This window comes from Phoca vitulina, unplaced genomic scaffold (genome assembly GCF_004348235.1).
Source record: "Phoca vitulina isolate PV1807 unplaced genomic scaffold, GSC_HSeal_1.0 scaffold13, whole genome shotgun sequence".
Taxonomy (NCBI): Eukaryota; Metazoa; Chordata; class Mammalia; order Carnivora; family Phocidae; genus Phoca; species Phoca vitulina.
Window position 1 is genome coordinate 4,550,666 of NW_022589716.1, and position 24,834 is coordinate 4,575,499.

The 24,834-nt window shown below is 46.8% G+C and overlaps 1 protein-coding gene across 2 annotated transcripts in view; it reads left to right on the forward strand.

Moving 5' to 3' along the window:
• The window catches only part of LARS2 (leucyl-tRNA synthetase 2, mitochondrial), a 195,453-nt gene that overhangs the window by 126,984 nt on the left and 43,635 nt on the right, over positions 1-24,834 (forward strand). For both annotated transcript variants that reach the window (XM_032412574.1, XM_032412573.1), the window contains exons 8-11: positions 10,382-10,489; positions 12,411-12,570; positions 21,597-21,701; positions 24,481-24,596. In XM_032412574.1, coding sequence (XP_032268465.1) covers positions 10,382-10,489; positions 12,411-12,570; positions 21,597-21,701; positions 24,481-24,596 — 489 coding nt within the window. The remainder of the gene's footprint in view (positions 1-10,381; positions 10,490-12,410; positions 12,571-21,596; positions 21,702-24,480; positions 24,597-24,834) is intronic.

Here is a 24,834-nt window from a genome sequence, read left to right on the forward strand (position 1 = left end):
CCTGAATGGCCTCTGGGAATCAGAAGCAGCCTCATCCAGATGACTGCCACTGGGAGAGTCTGTCCTCTCTCCTCTGCATTCATAGGGGCGTGGTGGCGACATTTCAGAACCTGTGCTCACCACCTCTTGGAAGTTAGTGGAATTAGAAGTGTTCTGCCAGAGAAGGGGTTTGCTTGGGTCTGAAGTGGGGAAAAAGGCTGCTAGGTGTGGCCAGAGTTCATGTAGGCATACAGGGATAAGAGGAGATTCACCAAAATGGCTGCCACCATGCTTCCTGGTCTCCTTCCCCACATCCATCCCTGGTGGTTGCACCCAGAAAGCACTTCCTTCTCTCCAGCTACTTGGAAGCTATTTAATAGCACTTGGTGTGTCCCTCTCTTTGCCTCGGCTCTGAGACGCACACTTTTATGTTCGTGTGGGCTGCTTGGCGCCTCTTCTCCCTTGACCCCCGTGGTCCTAGGAATGCAAGTCATGTATCATCATTAGGATGCCTTGCTCAGACCTGGTTTTCTCCCTTCTGGGTTAACGACACGTTCGCTGGAATTGAGACTCTTGGATAGCACAACTCTATTTGCAAATAAATGTTTTGCCTTGAGATGCCACAACAAATGGATTTTGCTAGAAACACGTATCACCTTTCAGAAGAGAGGTGAAAATACAGCTATCAGAGGGAAGTGAGCAAGGTAAACATCATGCCACTTGAGCTTTTTCTTTCTTTTTTAAATGATTTATTTATTTATTTATTTGACAGAGAGAGACACAGTGAGAGAGGGAACACTAGCAGAAGGGGTGGAAGAGGGAGAAGCAGGCTTCCCACGGAGCGGGGAGCCTGACGTGGGGCTCGATCCCAGGACTCTGGGATCATGACCTGAGCGGAAGGCAGACGCTTAACAACTGAGCCAACCGGGCGCCCCCACTTGAGCTTTTTAATGCAGAAATCCTGTGTGCAACTTCATGCCAGAGTCAACGCAGGAGAGGGAGACGAGGCTGTGGGAGTTTATTCCTCTAAAATATTCTAGAGGGGACATCTAAAGTTTTATAAACATCTTACTGCCTTCAGCATTTATTTTCCTTTATTACAACTCAAATATACGATGTGTCTTTGGAGTGACTGCATTGAAATGATCTCAAAAACAAAAAGAATGAGGACATCTTGGCAACAAGATTAAGTTTTGGAAAGAAGTACCTATGAATTTATAATTCAAACATAATTGCTGCTCAGATCATACTGATTCAGGATGCTGAGTGTTAAGGCTTTAAAAAGTGTCCATTTTAATTAAATCTTGTCATTAAATCTTTCTCTTCCATTCTGCCTCCAATCAGTGTCCAGCTCTCCAGGCTCTGGTTTCTGAACTCTCTCTCTTAGTAGCTAATAAATCCACTTCATTTCTCAGTTTCCTAAACTTTTTTTTTTTTTAACCAAGGTCTTCTAAAGTGTATCATGTTTTTAAAATCGATTCTTCTGTAATTCTTACTTGTGGTCCTGCCGCACCTTGTTCTTAATGCTTTAGCCCACGTATGGGCTTTAGCCCTTTCTTGGGAGGTATGGATTTATTCCTGGCATTATATCTGCTTCTTTGAAGAAAGAGTCAGATTAGCCATGTTATATTTAATTCTCTTTTTATCCCCAGCTTTTTAGTTTTAATCTTTGTCTCTCTTATTCCCAACTATGTTTTGTATCCCTGAAGCTTTTTTGATTGGATGCGCACATCAGCCCATCTCTTGTTGGTTCATGTTCTTAAACTCTGGCTCCTATTCAGACTCACTAATGTACAGTCCTGTTTCAACTTCTTCAAGCATCTGCATTCAGATGGTGTGGAGCAACAGTGGCTGTATTTTCAGCCCTATCCTGGTGAAAATGATTATAAGGGTCCTTTGCAAAACCACAATTCTTCTGTGTATGCTGAGTAATAACCACAGGGAAACGGTACCATTTGACTTCAAGTATTAGTGCAGTCATTATTCATAATAATTGAATGAGAAGCCCATCCATATGGCTAATTTCTAGGTTTTGCAGATGGAAGAAGTTGCTTTTGTCTAATTTACATCAAGATACCTGAAAATAGCACAGGGAGCCCAGAACAATAAGGAGATCTGGGTAATTCATTATTTGGGGTCTGCTGTGGACTTGGTTGAGTGAGCCATTTTTTTCATTCATTAAGTGAGGGGAGTTGAATAAATTCATGGTTGCCAAACCAGGCCGAAGCCTTGGGATTGATGGAGAGGGACCCGAGGAGAGAGCAGGGCAGCTCCTGGAATGGTTCAGCTTTCAGCGCTTACATATCAAGTTCCCTCTGATGTCGCTGGAAAAGTGATTTCACTATACTTTTAAGAAGAGTCTCAAAACCTGCTGTTTCCCCAGGTTTGGGGATTCTGCAAACCAGTAAGGTTTCTGTACATTGAGGTTGGCCAGGGTGGGGGAAGGGGGCATTGCCAACTGTTTGCCAAATGTAAGGACATGAGACTAGATGAATTCCATCTGCTATTACCGTAATTGCCCCAAAAGGAGGAAGGATATATGATCTCAACCGAAACACCCAAACAAACGGATAAACATAGCCTGCATTAGATTGAACAACTGCAGCACCATAAATATGTCCATAAATACCCATAAATATCCCCCACATTGTTCCTGGTCTGGTGGAGATGGTGGGGCAGCAGTGCAGGATGAAGGAGAGGTCCTTGGGGCTGTTGGGCTGTGCTCTCTAAAACCCTGTTCATCAAAACTCAGTGATGCATAATGCGTCCGTGGGGACGAAACAGGGTTTGCTGGGGTTCTCAAGATGTTGATTTCATTTGGTTTGTTTTTTAAAAGTTCTTCTGGTTTTTAGAAATAGTCATAGATTTGGTTGAGGTTTTAAGCAGGTGTCCTTCCCGCCCCCCCATTGGCATATCCAAACATTCACAGTTCATTCTCTTCAAATCTTTTGTCCTCCCTGAGATCTGAGTATTTTAAGCAAAGCACCTCCACCAGAAGCATTTCAGCCTTGACAATTCAATCTAGAAGAAAAGCACAATGAGAGGGCTTATGTACTACATAGCTCTGTAATGCAGGGGAGGGGAGGGGAGGGGTGCCAGGCGCAGTCAGCATTGGACCCTGTCAACTGAATTTTCTGTGGCAGGAGAGGATAGTGTGGGCTGTGGAGCTAATCTTCAAGTCATGTAATGTGGGTTTTATCCAATGGAAAGACATCATATCCCGTTAGACCGCGTGTGGGTTTGCTTGGAAGTTAAATGGAACTTAATTGATTACTGGAGAGGAAAAGCCGTGGGTCATTTTCAGAGTTTATAATGCACTAGTTATGTGCCTGTGGGCATTTAAGAACCCCTAAATTGTTCCATAAATTGAAAAGCTTTCTAGAATGTGCAGTTTAATCAGAAGATTGATTACTAGTTTATTAATATATTCTTGTGATATTAATGTGTAATATATTCAAGATTTTATACTTTTGTTACAATGATATCAAGGCAATACGGTATCAGCTAATATTCATCAGGATGTTGAAACTTTTTATTTTTTATTTTTTATTTTTTTTTAAGATTTTATTTATTTATTTGACAGAGAGATAGAACAAGTAGACAGAGAGGCAGGCAGAGGGAGAGGGAGAAGCAGGCTTCCCGCCGAGCCGGGAGCCCGATGCGGGGCTCGATCCCAGGACCCTGGGATCATGATCTGAGCCGAAGGCAGACGCTGAACGACTGAGCCACCCAGGCGCCCCTGGATATTGAAACTTTTTAAATCCATTCATCTTAATTAAGAAATGTGGTTGCAAAAAAGTTACTCTGGTTAACTTCAGCCACAAAGGAATGGATCAGAAGAGGATCGGGTTACTCACAGTTGGGTGGGAAGGCCAGAGACCCAGACTTTGGCAGGATTCAGGGAGCACAAGGACACGGCTAAGATCTTGCCCAGGAAAGATCTGGTTAAGCCATCACCGCTGTCAGTCTCAGAATCTCCCGCGTCTCGGGTCTGGTGTGGCATTTAAACCAGTTCCCTGGGTGCCTCTGGGTACCACCCCCGCAAGCCTGTACCCAGCCTGTACTGTGACTGGCTATGCTGTTTAGCTTCCACAGAGGAGGACAGTGGGCCCGGGAAAGCATCCATAGTGGGTGGCGGGGCCCTGCCACTCACCCATCGTGGACTGCCCCCAAGAAAGAAGAGCCTGCAGGTGCTGGGCAGCTGACGCAGTGCAAGTTCACCGTGCCACTGGGGAGAAAACTCGAGGAAAGTGCGTCCTCATTAAATGACGGCTGAGTAGTGTACTAAGGACTGGAGTTTGGGGCCTGGCTCCAGTTAGCTAAGTGATGATGGGCAGATTGCTGAACCTCAGGCGGCCTCTGTGTCCTCATCTGTACCGAGAGGGGGAATTGTACTGACAGCCTCAGCCCCATGACTCCATAACCAGAGTCTTCTTTCCAGCCATAAAATTGAAAAATAAATGAGATCATAGACACGGGCTGAGCTGTCATAAGCATCTCTTCCAAGTTCGAGAAAGGGGGAGTCAACACTCTGAAACCCGGACACGGGAGAGCTTGGATGGCAGGGTGGTCATGGGGGAGCAGGTGTAGGAAGGGACGGGCTTTGAGCACTGCTTTCCCAGTGCCCCCTCCACCCCGTCCTTGCGGGGTGCCCTGGGGAAATTGCTGAGACTTGTATTCTCATCTGCGAGGTGGACTGGTGCTGTCTTGTGCTGTCGTGAACGTGACATGTGCCTCATCTTCAATGTTGCCACACACATAAAAGTGCCTGGTGTGTAGGAAGGATTCCACAGAGATCATTCCTTCCCTGCCCCGGGGGCCGGGGGGCCGGTTCTGCTGGTTCTGCTCTCCCAGTCTCGCCCTGGAGTAGAGGGAGTTAAATGGCAATTTAATGAGCATTTGTCCAACCCAAGGCACGCGTCTGGGCTCTGGGCCAGGCCCTGCATGGGTTCCACAGAAAAAGCAGCGGGACTAAAGCTGCGTCCCGGAGCCCGAAGGCCAACCTTGCCCCACGCCCTGCTCTCCAGGAGCCTGCTGGGATTGAGACCTGTGAGCTCCGCAGTACCAAACTGAGGAAGTCTGTGTTTTGTGATACTACTTCACTGTGAAATGAAATGCAGATAACCATATAAAACAAATAGATAGCTTATCGATTTCTTTGAAAGCAGCCACCCTTGGAGGTCAAGATGCTGAATTGTGCCAACACCCGGAAGCCCTCCTCCCTCTGTCCCTTTCCCGTAATAAACAGCCACTGTGCTGTTAGAATAGGCTCTTTCTGACTTTTCTCTGTAGCTGTCACCCACGTGTGCCTCTCTAGACTCTGGGGCTTATTCTTACCCTCCCTTTTTTAATTTGAGGATGCCTTTTAAGTGTCTTAATCTGCAGGTTTGCCTCTTCCTCCTTTTTGTTTTCTTACAATTTACCTGTTGAAGTAGCCAGGCTGTGGGGCCCATAGAGTTTCCTGGGTTTTGCCGATCGGACGTTGGTGGGGCAGTGTGACATGCTCCTGCCCTCTGGAGGTCCTGGCGCCTTTTATCACACCAAACACAATGTCTGCTATCACAGAAGGAGCTCAGTGACCATTTTGTAATTGAAGTGGACGGGTATGTGGGAACTTGGGTACGCGATTCATTCATAATGGAGATACCACATGCCCTGTCCGAATTTCCAAAGCCGCTGGTGACTTTGAAAGAACCGACTTCTAGGAAAGCCTTATGTTTAGATGAAGTATGCATTGCAGTTCTACCAACTCACTTGGTTTTCTCTCTCATGCATCTTGAGGACCTCGGATCCAAGATCGAATCCTAGGATTCGCCTTACGCTCCGGGTTATACTAAAATTAGTTGTGCAGCTTCTCAGGCCTGTGCTGTCAGTAACAGAAATTCTTCCGTGTTTCTAATATTCGTTATTGAGCATTCTCAAACTGCTGCACGTGTACATAGCCCCGCAAATTCACGTTCTGTTTAGGTCGGCCAGGAAAGGGAAAGGTGGAGAAGCCATTGTTCATCTGAAAGAGTCAGGAAGAAGGCTGTCTGGATCAGATCCATATTCTAGCTAGCTGGGTGTTCATCCATACGCTGGATGTATGTGGTGAGTCCGTTTCCAAAGAAATCCGATCCAACTAAATCTATGTAAAACTACACATGGCCTATAATTGAACTTCTCTTTGATGAGTCAAGATCTTATACTGCCTTCAGCCATCACCATGAGTGATTTTTAGACACCCTAGAAGTCACATTTAAAAATAAATCTGGTATCAGGTTTTTTTTTAGCCCTTCATAAGTTTCTCTCTGTCTCTCTCTTTTTTTAAAGATTGTATTTATATGACAGAGAGAGCAAGAGAGAGCATGAGCAGGGGCAGAGGAGAGGGAGAAGCAGGCTCCCCACTGAGCAGGACCCTGAGATCATGACCTGAGCCGAAGGCAGACACCCAACCGACTGAGCCACCCAGGCGCGCCTGTAACTTTCTCTTAAAGTAGAATGCTTGCAGCGTTACAATCATGGGGTTGAGGCCTCTTGAGATCCCTATGAGAGGGAAAGGAAGGGACGCCATTGAAGCTGAGAGGCCACCCAGGGGTCCCCTGAAGAGCCAGGCTATGCCCGTGGTGCTGGGCCCCAGGAGGACGAGGCCCCCTGTGCACAGTCAGCAGTGTGACCACAGGGACGGGTCTCCCAAAAGCAGAGCCTCGGCTGCTCCAGATTATGTTAGAGACAGGCTTCCTCTTCATTATCGGAGGGGAGGAGAGGACGAAAAAGGGTTGGTCTCTACCTTACCTTGGCTTGAGGCCCATTTCTCATTTCTTTGTGTTTTTCCTGGATTCCACACGTCAGCTGTGGAATTGGACATACCCGGTCCAATTCAATCATAATCTGTAGGTGTATAGTAGGTGCTGCGTACTCAGCGGTGAGCCAGACTGAACATGGGGCTTGCTCTTGGGGAGCAAGCACAAGCCTAAAGAAGAGCGGAACGATAGAGAGCTGGAGAGCAAGGAGCATGAAGGGGCGTGTTGGCCAGGTGGCCAGAGCGGGCCAGGAGCACAGCCTCCACTCATGCCTTAGGCCGGCTTGGTGTTTCTGAGAAACTGAAAGCACGGCACCGTAATTAAAGCGTAACCAACAGTCTGCAGCAGGAATTGTACCACCTTCCCAAAAGTCATTTTTCGCTCCAACAGGTACAGAAACGTCATGGTCCTGTTGGGCTCCTTTATGTGTCACCGTCAAGTATTTTATTTTATTTGGGAAGGGGGAGGGGGCAAAGGGAGAGGGAGAGAGAATCTCAGGGAGACTCCACGCCCAGTGCAGAGTCCAGTGCGGGGCTAACTTCATCTCACGACGCTGAGATCGTGACCTGAGCCGAAATCAAGAGCCGGCTCGCTTAACCGACTGAGCCACCTGGGCACCCTAACCGTCAGGTATTTTAGATTTCCCCTGAAAAGCCTTCTCACGATCACAAGGCGTTGGAACGTACATATGGCATTTGTACATGGTGGATTTGTTCCTTATCCTAGTTAAGACTAGCAGCTCTAGATCCCTTTGATCCTCCCCTGGGAGATTCGGGCAAGCGTTCCTAGTACAATATAGTTTCATCAGCATCCTACAGTGTCTCAAGCACAGATCGTGGTGAACTCTCTCAAGTCTTACCTTAAAGTTTTCTATATCTTCTTTATCAACTGGTTTTTACGGATCTCCTTTCCAAATTACCAAGTAGATTTTAAAATACCCACAGTTTCTGGTTGATTACGTTTTATCATAAAAAGCATTTTTCAGGGCGCCTGGGTGGCTCAGTCAGTTAAGTGTCTGCCTTGGGCTCAGGTCATGATCCCGGGGTCCTGGGATCAAGCCCCATGTCGGGCCCCCTGCTCAGCGGGAAGCCTGCTTCTCCCTCTCCCTCTGCCTGCCACTCCCCACTTGTGCTCTCTTTTTCCTCTCTGTCAAATAAATAAAATTTAAAAAAAGCATTTTTCATCTTTCATAAGTAACAGTCCAAAAACGGGAGAAACCTAGGATCATGTGTTGGAAACGACCTACAAACACCCTGGGGTGGTTGGGTCTCTGCATTGAAGATTGTGCTGAGTGTCCCATCACTAGGTTCGTTGGTGGCAGGAAGGAAGGGGGCCTGCCTAGCCTTGGTGTGTGGTTGTGTTCAAAGGACAGCTAGAACTCACGAGGCTTCCCAGTGCTCTCCCTCTTCCATTTTGTCTGCTTTCCATTTTCATGTTAGTGTAGCTCTGCTCCCTCTTTCCTTCGCTCGTCACTCGAGCTGACTTCCTGCGGCAGGAAGGCTCACCGTGTCACCGAGCAGTCGGTAAGCCGTGTTCCATGCGGCGCTGTTCCTTGCACCTTACTGCGGGCAGACACCCCGTAGCCCCACACACGGTAGGGGCTCCCCAACTTTCATTCCCTCACTTGTGTTTTCCCATTATCTATCTGCTTCCAAATTCCCTTTTCCCCCCCTTCCTGTCTTTCCTTTTTGGAGCCTCGCTTTCCCCACCCACCCACTCCTGTGACTTTCCTTCTCCTTCTCTGGGGTTCATCCACCCAGCTCTTTTGTATCTCTCCCTTATTTCTCACTCTGCTCATTTTCTTCACTGCCTTCCCACTATTTTCCTTTTCCCTTGCCTCATCTCCCGGACCTGTGTCTCACCTTCTGTGACGCTAATTGCACCTGGCATTGAATTTTGATCAGTTAACCGACTAACAGCAGCAGACTGCATGTGTGCATTGTTTGAACTTAACGGGAGGGACTCTGGCACATCCTGCTTTGCATATGCCCAGGTCCCCAGTGCCTAATGAGGTTCTGGTGTGGACAGGTGGGTGGCTAATACCTTGTGGTGGAATAAAGAAATGAATGGGGGCACCTGGGTGGCTCAGTCGGTTAAGCATCTGCCTTCGGCTTAGGTCATGAACCCAGGTCCTGGGATCGAGCCCCGCATCGGGCTCCTTGCTCAGCGGGGAGTCTGCTTTTCCCTCTCCCTCTACCTGCCACTCCCCCTGCTTGTGCTCTCTTGCACACTGTCAAATAAATAAAATCTTTTAAAAAAAGAAAAGAAATGAACAAACACATTGCTGGTCAGCTTGATGGGGCCTGTTATCCATAATTTCTGCCACAGAAGAAATTTCTGGATCGTGAAGCTTCCAGACTCTATTGAATAGATGAGACTGGATGGATAGACGGATGATGGGTATAGAGGCTCTGTGTTGCTTATCACACGACTGAGTGAGAATCTCTGTGCTGCGGGGGAAAGGAATGCCTTTAGTAAGTCTGGGTTCTGGTCATGACTCGTCCACTGCGGCAGCCTCGCATCACAGAGCTTTAACCTCTCTCAGCATAAGGTCATTGGTTTGAAAGTGAGCTCCCTTACCAGAGTATGTGAGAAGAGATGTGTGTAAAAGCAGTGTGTGAATTACAAAACACTAGGCACGCAAAGCATCATCATGTTGCCTGTATTAATCATAATACAATTAGGAATTTAAAATTGGAATCTTCACATTACAAATACGTGATTTACTCTTTTTTTTTTTTAAAGATTTATTTATTTTAGAGAGCGAGAGCGTGTGAGTGGGCGTGCATTAGTATGGGGAGGGGCAGAGGGAGAGGGAGAGAGAAAATCTCAAGCAGACTCCCCGCTGAGCCCCTGACACGGGGCTCGATCTCACCACCCCGAGATCACGACCTGAGCCGAAATCCAGAGTCCGACACTTGACCAACTGAGCCACCCAGGCACCCCTGTGATTTACTTCTAAATCCATCTGTTGAAGGAATGTGTCTCATCATCAAATACTAAATGATGGCATGGACTTGAGGCCATACAGAGTAATTTATAGAAAAGCCCCTCGTTATAGGAATTTAGGACTAAAAGTAGACACACACACCAAAAAAAAAAACCAGTGAAAATATATATGCACTTCTAATAGCGAATGTTTACACAAATCGACACGATGATTTCCCTGATTTTGATTTTTTTAATGCAAAGATGTCATTTATAGTGTTGTATTTTTGATGCGGCTGAGTTGTAGCATGCCCATCCCCATGAGTTGCTTATCTCAGAGTTTCAAAATTCAGAAACTTGAACTTCTTTTGTTTAGTGCCCAGACTGTGGGAGAGAATGTACTCACTGCATTCATCAAAGATGTTAATTAAGGTCTTTCCTCATTAATTTTCTTCTTTCTGCAAAACGTTGGCCCGCTCAGAATAGAGAACTCGTTCAAACCCATCTCACTGAATTGAGTCATGGTGAGTGCATCTGTTTCCGACCCTCGCTGGGCTCCTCGGATTGGCAAGTGGACAAGGAGAGGGTTGATCCAGAGCCTCCTTTGATGTTCCCCTCTTTCTGCCTTAGGAAGCCCCCCATCCTGTGCGTCCCTTAAGTACAGTTCTAGCCCTCTTCTCTCATTTCCAAAGGCCATGCAGGAGGCGCTGGTGGACCTTCCCGAGTGGTATGGAATCAAAGGCATGCAGGCCCACTGGATCGGAGACTGTGTGGGCTGCCATCTGGACTTCACATTGAAGGTGAACGAGCAGAGCCTCTCCGTCGATTCAAGCTCTCCAATCCCCTTCTGCGGTTTCAGAACTCACCGAGCAAACCAGCAGCATCATCTCAAACGTTGCCGTAGCCACATTTTTACAGTGCAAAGAAACAGGCGAAATTGATTTTAATAACATATCTTTAACCCACTGTATACCAAAAAATGATCGTTTCCCGATGTGGTCAGTAACAAAGGTCTATCGAGGAAACAGCTGACGCTCAGGTTTTCGTACAGAGTCTTTGAAATCTGCGCTCTCTTAACACTTACAGCAACGCTGGCCAAGGGTTCCATCACCTCTTACTGCTACTGGCCATCCTGCTGGTCAGCGCGGACAGAGAGGGCTTCTGTGGGTCCGTGAACTCCCTGAGGTGGTGTGCGGAGGGTTGTGTGGGCGTCTTCCTGCACAGTGGGCCCAGAGCTCCGCAGGGTTTGTGTCACAAAGCAGGTTAAAAGCCAGCAAGCCAGGGCTGACACCATCTCAAAACAGGGCGCACCCGAAGCTGGGGAGGGTCATGGGCTTACCCAGGGTTCAGAAGAGCCTACCTGTGTGGAAACACTGCTCAGAGGTCACTGCCGAAGGCCCACCTACTCTGGGAGGAGCCCCCCAACCTTTTCTCTTTGTCCCTGCAGGCTAGATAGTTGTTGTGTTGCTGTTTTGCTGTTTCTTACCTGGGTGGGTTCTGGGTTGTTTTGTTTTGTTTTGTTTTTTAATTCTTCGGGTGTCTCCTTCCTACTCAAGACTTTTGTGCCCTTAGCTCCAAACTCATCCCTCACCTTAGGCCAGACCTTTAGAAGGAGGGGACAGCAGTCAAGAGACAGAGTTGACCTACTTTTCTAGACTTGTACTGACAGCCATCCTGGGGTCTGCTGAGCTCCCGCTCCTTGTCACAGAGCTCACGCTTCCCTGTGTCGTCTCCTCCCGAACGTGACCCCCTCACTCCCAACTGCAGACGCGGGAAGGCCCCCATAAGGGAGCGGGGACTTTGAAACCTTTGAAAACCAAATCCTGAAATGACCAAATTCTGTCACCACTTTCCTGAGAAGGTGGTGAGATTTCTGAAATTCAGTCCCGCTGCAACTTTGGTTCAGGCTCTTAGGGCTGTCTCGTTTTGGGTCCTGTGCATTAGACTGGGTCAGGTCCCCGTGTCACAGGGCCTTTGCTTCTCAGCCAGGGTGAAGGCTGTGGGTCTCTGAGCAGGTCGACTGCTGTACATGGAATGGCCTCCACATTTTCTCCCTTCCCCAACGTTTTATTATGAAAACGTTTCTGTCTCCGTTCCTGGACCCACCTGAAAATGAGATGTCTCGGGGGAGGGAACACTCTCAGTCCAGCAGCTACAGGACCATATGTGGCTGGGCCTTTGGGGCCCTAAGTCTGGCTCCACAGGGGACCCCTAACCAGCCCTAGGGCCACGCTCAGTCATGGCCTCGGGTGTCCTCTCTTTCCTCTTCAGAACGGTTTTAGCCCCAAGGACTGTTTTTCTGGTTAGAAAAGCAGATGCCTTTATTTTTTTAATATACCTTAAATCCTGGAGGGAAGTATAGCTCCTTTGTCAGGACAGAAACAATGTAACATTGATAGTTATTTTTGATTCGTGAACAAAGGAGCCAGGAAAATGGGGGAGGCATCTTTCTGAGCATGCTTTGACCACCTTTGATTTGGGGCCGCCAAGTACACCTGGCGGTGGGCACCAGGCTTAAAGAGGAATGGTGATCGTCTTCTTTCTCACCCGTCTCTGCCCCTGCCAGGGGCCATCTCAGGGCCCCACATCCCTGGGGCTGCAGCCCGGAACCGTCCCTGGTGTTTGGGCTTGAGGAGGGGAGGGAGGAGGGGATGTGGCCCGGGAGCACGACAGCCCCGGAGGAGCCCTGAGGAATGAAATGGCTCTGCTTTTACCTGCCAGGTGGATGGTCAAGTCACAGGAGAAAAGTTGACCGCCTACACAGCCACCCCCGAGGCCATTTACGGCACCTCCCACGTGGCCATCTCTCCCAGCCACAGACTCTTACATGGGCACAGCTCTCTGAAGGAAACCTTTCGGAAGGCACTCGTTCCTGGCAAAGGTGAGCTGGCGAGTTCGGGCTAATGCAGGGATCACACCTTCTAGTTGGACATCGAGCACTTCTCAGGTTCACAGTCTCTTCCCATATGTCATCCTGTGTGATTTGTTCTTCGCCTGAGCCTGACTTGTTAGTTTTTTATTTTCAAACAGGATAAATGAGAGCTTTGAAAATGTTGCTACCCCCGGTTTCGCTTTGAGCGACTCGTTTGTCGGCTTCTTGAGTTTCTGACCGAAAGCTCAACTCTTTCTCTCTAGATACAATCTAGACTTCAAGTTCTTTCTGACAGGAATAGCATCTTCTGCCTAATTTATAATTCCATCGTCAAATAAGACGATGATGGCGACAAGGAGGAAGCCAGTGAGAATCAGAGGAAGCATTTTCAAAAACTTCATCGTATTATTTTAGACTTCCCACAGTAATCTGAGCAGCTGAACAGTGTCCTGCTCAGCACAGGCCTTCAGTCAGTGGATCCAGCTGACCTGGAATGGGCACAGCAGGTGTTACTGGTCAGTGAGGATTTGGGGAGGCCTGTGTGTTAGTCAGGATGCTATGGTTGCAAGCAACAGAATGCATTCCCTGGCCAACCCGGAGAACAAAGGGAACCTCCTGGAGGCTGTGGAAAGCTTGCTGACTAGCAGGAACCAGTCTGGAAGACGATCTGGATCAGGCAGCTGTGCGGTTTTGGTGGCAAGAGCTAATAGACAGTCTTTTGAGTGCCACTGACTGAGTGAATCTGCTCTCACCTCACCCTCAGGGTTTGGGGCACTTGGTCCGAGATTCCTGTTGCAGGGAAACTGTCTGAATGGTATAACTGAGGCCCATGGCCTTTTTCTTGGGCAAGGGAAGGTCAGGCACCTTTCTTGTTAGACCACGAAGACTAGATCCAGTGAGGAGGGGTCACTTCCCGAAACAAACCCAGAGGCTCTTATTAGAGGAAGGCAGTATGGACCTTGGGCAGGCAAAAGGAAGTCCCCCGTCAATTAGAAGTAGGTCTCTGGATGGGGCGCCTGGGTGGCACAGTTGGTTGAACATCTGCCTCTTGGTTTCTGCTCAGGGTCATGAGATTGAGCCCCACGTTGGGCTCTGTGCTCAGCAGAGTCTGCTTGAGATTCTCTCCCTCCCTCTCTCTCTCTCAAATAAATAAATAAATCTAAAAAAAAAAAAAAGAAGAAGAAGTAGGTCTCTGGAGAAATGTAAATATTTCTATAAAAATCTCATCCTTATTTTCTTTTCACAGACTGTAAATTTCAACCCAAAGAACACAGTCTGAGTTATCGGGGTCTGTTTGAATTATTTGACTAACAAAAATGGTTTGTTTGGTGATATAAAGTGTTTTGGTTTTTTTTTTAATTGCTATTCTTAAAATAACCAGAATGAAAGGTTTCCTGGTATAAGGCTGGAAAGATAGACGATGTCATCCCAACTTACCTCTGCTAAAGACTTTTTTTTCACTTATTTGACAAAGAAAGCACAAGCAGAGGGAGAAGCAGGCAGAGGGAGAGGGAGAAACAGACTCCACACGGAGCAGGGAGCCCGATGCGGGGCTCGACCCCAGGACCCTGGGATCACAAGTGCCCTGAGACTTTTTCTTTTTTTTTTTAAGATTTTATTTATTTTGGGGCGCCTGGGTGGCTGAGTCATTAAGCATCTGCCTTTGGCTCAGGTCATGATCCCAGGGTCCTGGGATTGAGCCCTGAACTGGGCTTCTTGCTCCACGGGAAGCCTGCTTCTCCCTCTCCCACTCCCCCTGCTTGTGTTCCTGCTCTATCTCTCTCTGTGTCAAAAAAATAAATAAAATCTTTAAAAAAAAAAAAAGATTTTATTTATTTATTTGAAAGAGAGAGAGTGAGTGAGAGAGAGCACAAGCGAGGGAAGGGGCAGAGGGAGAAGGAGAAGGAGGCTCTCCACTGACCAGGGATCCCAATGCGGGGCTTGCTCCCAGGACCCTAGAATCATGACCTGAGCCAAAGGCAGACGCTTAACCAACTGAGCCACCCAGGTGCCCCTCTGCTGAAGACTTTTAATTGCTTACTTCCAGCATTGAAGCCAGGTTCAAATCAGTGAGCACTTAGGAAGAGCCTGCTGGTGCTAAGCTTAGCTCAGGGACACACACAGGACCACTCCCCGGTCCTGCCCCCAGGGGGGCCATGACAGAGGAGAGCCAGACGCGTGTGTGATTCACTCTGGCCCAAAACAGATACCACTTGCTGTCATCTCCTGTTGTTATGTATTGAAACAGAAAAAAGACATGTGTTAAAATTTCAGTGTTGTGCTCATAAAGTCCAATGTAGCTATCTGTTTTATTTTCCACTTACTCAAAAGAAAAACTGGATTCTTTTCAACTGTTTAGTTGAAAGGGAAAACTCATAGTTTTTACTCTCATGAGCATTTTGGGATTCCTTGTGGGCTGTGATGGTTGAAGAATATCTAAAATCGAAAAACTAAAAAAATGTAAACATCTAGCCCTTAGATTTTGTTTTCTTACAGTTAATCTGGGGACACAAATTAAAATGAGGTAATATTAACAGGGGCTTCATGAGACCGTACATTATGAAAGATGGAGCTCCTGACATGAAAGGCACTGTATAAATTCCAAACATTTTGATTTGTAAGAAATTAAATTATTTTATTTTATTTTTATTTTTTTTTAATTTTATTTATTTATTTGAGAGAGAGAATGAGACAGAGAGAGAGCACGAGACGGGGGAGGATCAGAGGGAGAAGCAGACTCCCTGCTGAGCAGGGAGTCCGATGTGGGACTCGATCCCAGGACTCCAGGATCCTGACCTGAGCCGAAGGCAGTCGCTTAACCAACTGAGCCACCCAGGCGCCCAGAAATTAAATTATTTTAGCAAATGCAAAGAGCGATGTTTTCATGATCATTTGGGGCATTGGCACCTCTGACTTGTCCCATCATTTCATTTTAGCACTGAATGGCTGGCCAGCTTCATTCTCACCTCTTTTTAATAATCTCTGAAATAATTCCAAGGGGAACATTACACCTGGCTCTGTATTTTCCAATTCTAATTTTCAGAGTAGAAATATTCTTTTTGCAGATGTCAACTTATTCAAAGTCTCAAGATTAATTTGCACGTCAAGTCTCTGGATTTTGACATGTGGCATTAGTTATGGAAGGCCAGTACTGTGCCTTGAGTGTAATGTAGTTTTTCTAAAAATCAAATGAAAATCATCATATGATTATGGATGTATGCCTTCTTTGGCCTTGGAGATTACATTTTAAACCTGAGCGTTGTATTGCTGTTGTCATTTACCATTGCCGACTGGCTCCAATCAGACGGGCGGCTTGATTTTTTTCCTCCAGTGTCAGGTTTTGAGGGTGACTAGTGACCGCTGAAAGCCAGGGATGTGATGGAATGTATCACTTGTAGGAGGTTAAATTCTCAAACATGGGTTCCTACAGCCACTAAGTTGGTTTCTGCATATCAGCTCCCGCGTGGGCACAAGATGGCCAAGGTTCTGGTCCCAGAGCCATCCTGTGACTTAAGGAAGGTCACTTCACCTTTGTGAGTTTGGCCTTCCCAACCAAGTGGGCGGGGTGGTTGTGGGGGGCCCTGCGGGGACAGAAGGAGCCCTGAGTAGCTCAGAGGAGGACAGTGACACCCACGGATGGGGGCTCATGCTTGGCAGAGGTCAGGCAGGAGGACCAGCAAACCATGAGTTAAGAGACAGTGAAGATAGAAGAACAGTGGTTGTCAGAATGGAGGGGCCAGAGCAGCTCCCAGAAGTTTCTGGAAGGCAGCAAGGGCGGAGGCTCCAGGGACGCCGCCCTGATTTCTGGCTGGGCCGACTGGGTTGCTGATGTTATTGACTAGAAGCACTGTGTTTTGCTCAGCCTCCTGTAATTTGGCATAGATTCCTTTAAGAGAGCAAAAAGTCAGGTGCTTCCCCATAGAGTTCTTCAAACTGAGTTTATTTCTATCATTCACGTTGCCTCCTTCTCTCAGCTGACCGCCTCTGACTTAAGTCGTGTTATGTAAGCTCTGACTTGATGGGAGCTAGAAACCATAAAAAGCATCAATAGGGGAATATCATCGGAGTTCTAGAAGCTGTTCTGTCTTTTTCCTGGCGTCTTTTCTTACATTTCTAATATTAAAATAATATTCAAACCCTGAGGCTTTGGAGCCACACATTTCAGCTCTGAGTCACCAGTGGTCTCCACAGGACGTTTATTGCCGAAAGGGTAAGTGAGGTCTCCCTAAAGGGAACCTCAGAACCCCGTTGTTACTGCCACATCAGAGAACCTCGTCTCCCCAGGAGCCCCGGAGCATTAAATAATTAATTGCTCACTCCTGTCCTCCCCCTTTCTGCTCTGTATGTGTGTGGGGATGGGATCCTATAGGTTATAGTCTGTTCTTTAATCAAACTGTTCCCTCTGCCATCCTTCCAGCACATGCTAATAGATGTTATGTGGAGGGAGGGGCCTCTGCGCTCCCATAACCTGGATGAACAAAGACGAACAGGTTTCTGTGCTCCTGGACTTCTCAGAAACTTTGCCGTGCCGTTGCGCACTGCGACTGTGTCCGAGAGCAGGTCACATGACACTTCCCACACTCCCCTGACCACACAGCCCTGTTCCCACAGAGTATCCCTGCGAGGATCACTGCTTTGCTGATCACTGAACAAAAGCCACCTGTTTGTTTTTTCCAGAAGGCACAAAAGACAGGCCTGCTCTGCAGTGGGACCCCGAAGGCAGAGGGCACCTTTGGGCCCAGAGCAGGGAGAGCAGCAGAGGGAGAGGGAGAAGCAGGCTCCCCACTGAGCAAGGAGCCCGATGCGGGACCCGATCCCAGGACCCTGGGATCACGACCTGAGCTGAAGGCAGACACTTAACCGACTGAGCCACCCAGGTGCCCCCAGTATATCTGCAGAATTACGCACAGTTTTAGGACATTTTTGTCACCCCCAAAGAGATCCCATATCCTATCCCCACTGTTTCCCCCAGCCCTAGGCAGCCACTGGTCTGCTTTGTCCATAGATTTGCCAGTTCTGGACATTTCATATAAATGGAATCATGCAGTATTTTGTCCTTTTGTAACTGGCTTCTTTGACTTAGTATAATGTTCTCAAGGCTCATCCATGTTGTAGCCTGTGTGAGTACTTTATTCCCTTTTATTTCAGAATAATATTGTGCATTTTGTTCATCCATTCATCAGTTGATGGACATTCTAGCTACTTTCTTGCTACTATGAGTGGTGCGGCTGTGAACATAAGTACAGATTTCTGTGTGGACATATGCTTTCATTTCCTCACGTATGTGTCTAGGAGTGGACTTGCTGGGTCATATGGTAGCTCTGTGTTTAACTGGTTGAGGAAGTATCGGAGTTTCCCAGAGCAGCTACACCGTTTCACATTCGCCCCAACAGTGTACCAGGGCTCCGATTTCTCTACATCTTCGCCAGTGCTTGTTATTGTCTGTCTTTCTGCTGATGATCATCCCAGTGGGTGGGGAGTTGTGTCTCGTGGGTTTGATTTGCATTTACCCGATGGCTAGTGATGCTGAGCATCTTTGCATGTGCTTGTTGGCTATTTGTGTATCTTCTTTGGAGACAGGTCTATTCAGACTCTCTGCCCACTTTTTAATTGAATTGTCTTTCTGTTGTTGATTTTTTTTTTTAAGATTTTATTTATTTGACAGATATAGCGAGAGAGGGAACACAAGCAGGGGGAGTGGTAGAGGGAGAAGCAGGCTCTCCGCTGAGCAGGGAGCCCGATGCGGGGCTCAATTCCAGGACCCTGGGATCATGACCTGAGCCGAAGGCAGACTTTTAACGACTGAGCCACCCAGGCGCCCCTCTGCCTTCATTCTTTTGCATGTGGTCATATTACCTTTTTTTAAAAAAATTATTTTATTTATTTGAGAGAGAGCGAGAGGGAGCGAGAGAGCACGTGTGAGCAGGGAGAGGGGCAGAGGGGGAAGGAGAGGGAGAGGGAAAAAGTCTTAAGCAGACTCCTCACTGAGCACAGAGCCCGATGTAGGGCTCGATCCCACTACCCTGAGACCATGACCTGAGCTGAAACCAAGGGTCGGATGCTCAACCGACTGAACCACCCAGGTGCCCCAGTGTGTGGTCATACTACTTTTTAGTTCATGTTCCCACAGAAACGTATCTTAAAGAAAAGACAGCTTCTGTCTTTATGTTTTGGTTTTCATGTAATATGATTTCAGAAAGTGGGGGTTTTTTGTTTGTTTTTAGGCAGGCTTCACAATTCTTTTTTAATCCATACATAATATTCCGTTAACTCGATGTACCATCATATTCTCAATCTTCCCTATGATGTTGAACATTTGGCCTTTTCATGTTTGGGGCTGTCACGGACATAGCTGCTATCCACATTTATATCCACATAGCTCTTTTCCTCTATAGAATTACTTCCTTAAGAGACATTCCCCAGAGTGGGATTTATGTGGTCAGGTTATGAACATTTTTCTAGTTCTTGTTACAGGTGGCTTTTATTGGTTTTGGAAGGGGCTATAATCGGTTTACAGTGCCGTATCCAATGATACACAAATTTCAGTGCGACTTCGCAAGTATTGATGGTACCCTTCTAAAAGTTTTTGCTAACTTATCAGGTGTAAAATGATAATACTTCAAGATTACGTTAATTTCTCTTCTTTTTTTTAAAAATTAACTTGTGTTTTGTAAGATCCAAGTGATATATGTATATCACATGAAAAGTGAGTTGTCAAAGAGTATCAGCAACAGCAGGAGTTTCCTTACCCAGCCACCTCGAATCATTTTAGGTATGTATTACTTAGGGTGTAAGTTTGGTGGCTACGACAGAGTCCTGAAAACACAGTGACTTAAAAAGACAGAAGTTTATTTTTGCCCACCTGAATCTCAAAGCAAGTATGACAAGTCTGCCCTGTGAGTCAGTCATGGCCAAGGCTCTTTCTGCCTTCCCACTCTGTCCTTCAGGGGTCTTACCCTTACCTATGTGTTCTGAGATGTTCTGCACTTCATCTGCATTGCAGTAAGTCAGAAGCAGGGAAAGAAGGGCATGTTCCTTCCCTCTGAGAGCATGCCCTAGAAGTTGCTTCTGGACGTACCCCAAGGCCACGCCTAGTGCAAGGGAGGCTGAGCAGTGCTGTTGTGAGCTATGCAGACGTGTGTCCAACTAAATGTTCTGTTGCTGAATCAGAAGGTGAGGCAGGGGGCGCCTGGGTGGCTCAATCGTTAATCGCTAAGCCTTCGGCTCAGGTCATGATCCCAGGGTCCTGGGATCGAGCCCCGCATCGGGCTCCCTGCTCGGCAGGAAGCCTGCTTCTCCCTCTCCCACTCCCCCTGCTGTGTTCCCTCTCTCGCTGTCTCTCTCTCTCTCTGTCAAATAAATAAATAAAATCTTAAAAAAAAAAAGGAGGCGAGGCAGGTCTGGTCGACTGTCGGTCTGTGCCACAGCCGTTTCTATGGTTCAGACCTCCACGTGTCTGTATAATACGCCTACCCTGTTCCCTCTCAGTTCACCAGTTCTCGACATTACCCTGCAGCTTTTACTCGTGCACCACCTCCCCTCATCTTCCATCCTCTTCATCACATTTTATCATAATTGCAGACTTTGCACACATACACGTCATCTTTGAGAAGGGGCAGTACGGAATCAGAAATATGGGTTTCCATTTTGAGAAGTGTCCGCACTTAGGCAGCTCAGGGCAGCAGGTGCTTCCCAGCCTTGGGACCATGGGTGCTACTGAACCTCTGCCTTGGAGACCCGTTTGGGTTATATGTCACTCTGTCCCCACTGTAACCTGTCTTGTGGTTCCTGACCCCTGCAAGATGAAAGAAGAGAAGAGCTGGCTTAGGTGCCTACAGAGCTTATCTTTCCCTCTTTGAAAAGAATACATCTTACTTCTTGGGCATATTTTAACTTTGGGGTTTGTAAAACATATTTTAGATAATTATATGAAGTCGTAAAATATGGCGAATATAAATAGATTTGACGAATTATAACTGTTGTCAGTTGCTTATGTTGCAGTAAGCTCAAGTGAACTCACTAATTGTTTACCCCTTTCATCCCTTCTTCCTTTGGGACTGTGTTTGGGTCTTCATGCTTCCATTCCTGTAGATAGTCATTTAAGTATTTTATTATGACCACATAAATATCGTTCACAACTGAGCCAAGTATACTATGATTACATTTTCCTTTTGGTAATATACTTTCTGTTTTGCCTGAAGTTAATGATGTCCTCATTTTTTTTCATTTGCTTTGTGTTCTTTGGATTTCTAAGTCTTCCCACACCCTCCCAGAGGCTCTTTTAAAACTCCTCTCAATATAGTTTTCTACATATTCCAACCTGTCATATAATGTATTGATGCTCCTTTTTCCCCTGAAGATGCTTCCTGGGCCCTCTGTCCTGCACAGGCCTGACCTGGTCACTCTCCAGGCCTCTGCTGCCCATCTGCCATCCTACGGCTTCCCTCTGTCTTTGTTCTGAGAGTGTCTTGACCCTCTTTTCTTTGTTGGATCTTCTGTTTCCTAGATCCCATTTCTGTCTCTTTCTTGATTTACCCCTTTGTTTTGCTGGAACACATCCTCCACTGTCCTAAAAAAGGGTAGGTGTGAAGAACTGTCCTGTCTTCGTGTGTCCAGAACTCTCCTGCTCTCTGCTTAGTTATTCTCTACTCTCCTATCCACTTCCATCTTCAGGTGCCAGGATTTGGAATTCCTGACATTGCTTTAGTCACCATAGATTTTTGTGTTGCTTATTCTTCTGTATATTTGAGGTATTTTTCAAAAGGAAAAGGGGTGGCGGGACCATCTTTACTTTACCATCTGTAAAGTAAAAATGCCATTTCACTTCTTTGGTTCTGAGCATAGATGAACATTTTTGTGTACTTGTTTAATCTTTTGATTTTCTGCTGGTGTGAATTATCCATTAATACCTTCAAAGAACAGATTCTATAACAATTAGCACAAACACAGAAGTCCTCATGCTTATTTTTCTCACTTGTCTCCTCTGAGACTCAGATGGTGTTAGTACCCCAGCTGTCACTCGCTCTCATTTTCAGATTGCCTCACGCCCGTGACGGCTGTGAACATGCTCACCCAGCAGGAGGTCCCTGTCGTTATCTTGGCCAAAGCTGACTTGGAGGGCTCTCTGGATTCCAAAATAGGTAAGTAGCTATTAAAATATAATCAGGATAATATACTCAGCAGGCTTCAGATCAAAATACCAGCCTGTTGCTGTCAACCGGAAGAGCTCACTGCTGAGTCCACGGTCTGTTCTGCCTCTTTGGGAAAATGAGAGGCCCCTTCATGCATCCATTCCCTATTTAAGAGCTACATTTTGAAAACATACCCAGTATACCACACCTTGCTAGTTGCTCTTGAGAATAATAAAAAGTGGCCCACAGATCTGGCCAGTAGAGCTGGTTGGTGAGACTCATACATGTGATACGGGGAACAGTACAACTCAGATGAAATCTGATTTCGGAGCTCATAGAACCAACCACAACTGCAGAGATGGGGATTCTGAGCACAAGTGATGGACTGGGCTGGGTTTTGGTGAAGGCTTGAGGAGGTGAACTTGAGCCCTCTAGGGAAAGGACCCTGACACAGCAGTCAAGTGGAAGGCGCATTTAGAACTGTGTATTGAATGTCCTCCGCAGCTTTGCTCATCCCTGGGAGTTCTGAGGTGTTGTCACCTAGCAGAGGCCGGGGGTGAGCTGAGGACTGAGAGCTAGTGACAGCCCGTCCAAGATCCGCTCTTCGGATGGACCCAAGCGCCCCTCTTCCCCAGCGTTCCCGCTGCAGATCCCAGCCAGTCTCAAAGTGCCAAAAGCCTGCAGAGAAAGTTCCTTCTGCACTCTCGATTTCCTGGTACCCAGAAGAAATAGCATTTCTTACCGAAATCATGTTTTCCCTCCCGATTCCCAGATCAGTTTTTGACAAAAGTGATTTGAAGAAACATCCAAACAGAAAATGGATATTAAGCCATTCAGGTCATTCCCTTCTGACCATTTAAACCTAGAAAGGGTGTTGCTTAAGGGAAATAATTCCTTCCTTTTTTTAAAGATTTTATTTATTTATTTGACAGAGAGAGAGACAGGGAGAGAGGGAACATAAGCAGGGGGAGTGGGAGAGGGAGAAGCAGGCTCCCCGCAGGGAGCCCAATGCGGGGCTTGATCCCAGGACCCTGGGATCATGACCTGAGCCAAAGGCAGATGCTTAACTGAATGAGCCACTCAAATAATTCCTTCTGTTATTTTTCTGTATTTCATAATTAGTAAGATTCATTAATACAACCAGGCAAGATAAGCAATAAAGGAAGCTGTTGTTGATGTGGATTTTTGCTTTTTTTGGTGGGCGGGACTGTATTTTGAGTCAAATTACTGGCACAATATTGAAAATTCTGAAAGAAAAAAAAAATCTGATTTTTTTTTGGATGTGCATGGAAATCATTTTCCCTGTGGTCTTGATTTCCCACAGTTACATTATTAACATTTTCTAAGTTATTGCTTCTTGACTTCCAAGAACAAGCAATAGAAATAAAAAAGAGATAAAGCAGTGTGCCATCCCACCTGCACGTTACAGATAGTTCACATCCTGCTGAGGCCCACATAACCCACACTGTGGTCCACAGCATTCTTTATGTGGCCAAATAAATTTTTTGGTCACAGTGTCTCCATTTGAACATTTCTCCTCGTTACTCCAAACCATATGCTTTGGGAACACAGTGAGTGACTCTCTTCCCTTCTTGACCACGAACACCTTCCAGTAATACTGCTTGCCCTTTGTCCTCACCCTCCCATATCCTTCACGTCCACTCCCAACATTTATTTGCCTTGTTAGATGCTTTTTTTTTTTTTTTTTTTGTCAGTAATCTCAGATGGAACACCACAGAACTTTCCATCATACCACGGAGCTTTCCGTCTTGCCAAGGAGCTTTAGAACATGTCTCCCAAACATGAAATAACCCTCGACATCAGGCGGTGTTCCAAATTTCACGGAAATCTGACTTCAGCACTTTGTGCGTTGTCCTTAGTCTTCCTGCTCGGTAGCCATGGAGCGTGTTGTTTCTGCAGGGACATCAGCAATTTTGACAGCGACCCGCAGCAGGGGTCCTCCACCAGGGGGCGATTTTGCCCCCTCCTGGAGGGGGGGGTGGCATTTGGCAATTTTTCAGTCCTTTTTCTGTCACTTCCGGGGAGTGCTAGAGACCAGGAGCACTGCCCAGCATTCCTGCGATGCTCAGCATAGCCTCACAACGATGTCGTGCCAAGATTGAGAAGGTCTGCGCTGCAGACCCAGCCTCCGACAAGCTTGTTTTGACGCAGAGCTGAAGCTCAAACAGTCGGCCTTGGCCCTTTGGATGAGCGATTCACTTATGCTCAGCTCCCATCTCAGGCATGTGTGGGCTGAAGAAGAAAATTCTATTCAGACTGCACGTACCTTTGCCTTTGGGAACAAAGCATAGCGTGAGGAAACACAGTTCCCAGCTTTCCACTTCGGGACTGTGTGGATTTTTCTAGGGCGCCAGGAAATGCTGGAGCTGGCAGCCCTGCTTCTCAAGAGAATGCCGCTGTCCTTGGTCCCTGAGGGAATTCAGACAAGAGGCTTCTCCAGATGCTTGCGATTCACGATTTCAGTGACAAAAGCCCCCCAAATCTTATCTTTTAGGATCACAACTATTTAAAAAAAGAAATGAAGCACAGGATAAAGACTGAAAGGAAATCATGCCGACATAGTAAACTGGTTGTATGAGGGTGGGGGGGAGGGTGTTTCTCCAAGACTGTCCTCCATTTTCCCAAGGAATACACTGCATTTTTAGAACTTCTGTAGCTAAAAGAGAGTCTCCCTGAGGAGGCTAAAGCCGAGTGTCAGTGCTGTCCGTTATTTTGTGACTTGGGTATTTGCAAAGAAGGTGTTCTGTGTTTCTTCCCCTCTGAATAGGAATTCCAAGCACCAGTCCAGAGGACAGCACCTTAGCCCAGACCCTGGGCCTCCCCTACTCCGAAGTCATTGAAACTTTGCCGGATGGCACAGAGAGAATGAGCAGCTCTGCCGAGGTTGGTTCCCCGTGGCACGGGCCTAACAGCTTCTCCAATCATGACCTTGACCTGGGTTTGATGAGACCTTTTCCTTCAGGTGCAGATTCCAACCTGCCATTTCACTCATCCCCACACCTCAAGGTCTTGCAGCCTCGTTTTATAATCTGTGAAAACAATATTCTTTTTTAAGATCTAGAAATTTATCAACTCTAAGTCAAGCCCAATCCTAGAATAGTATGGTTATCATAGTCACTAT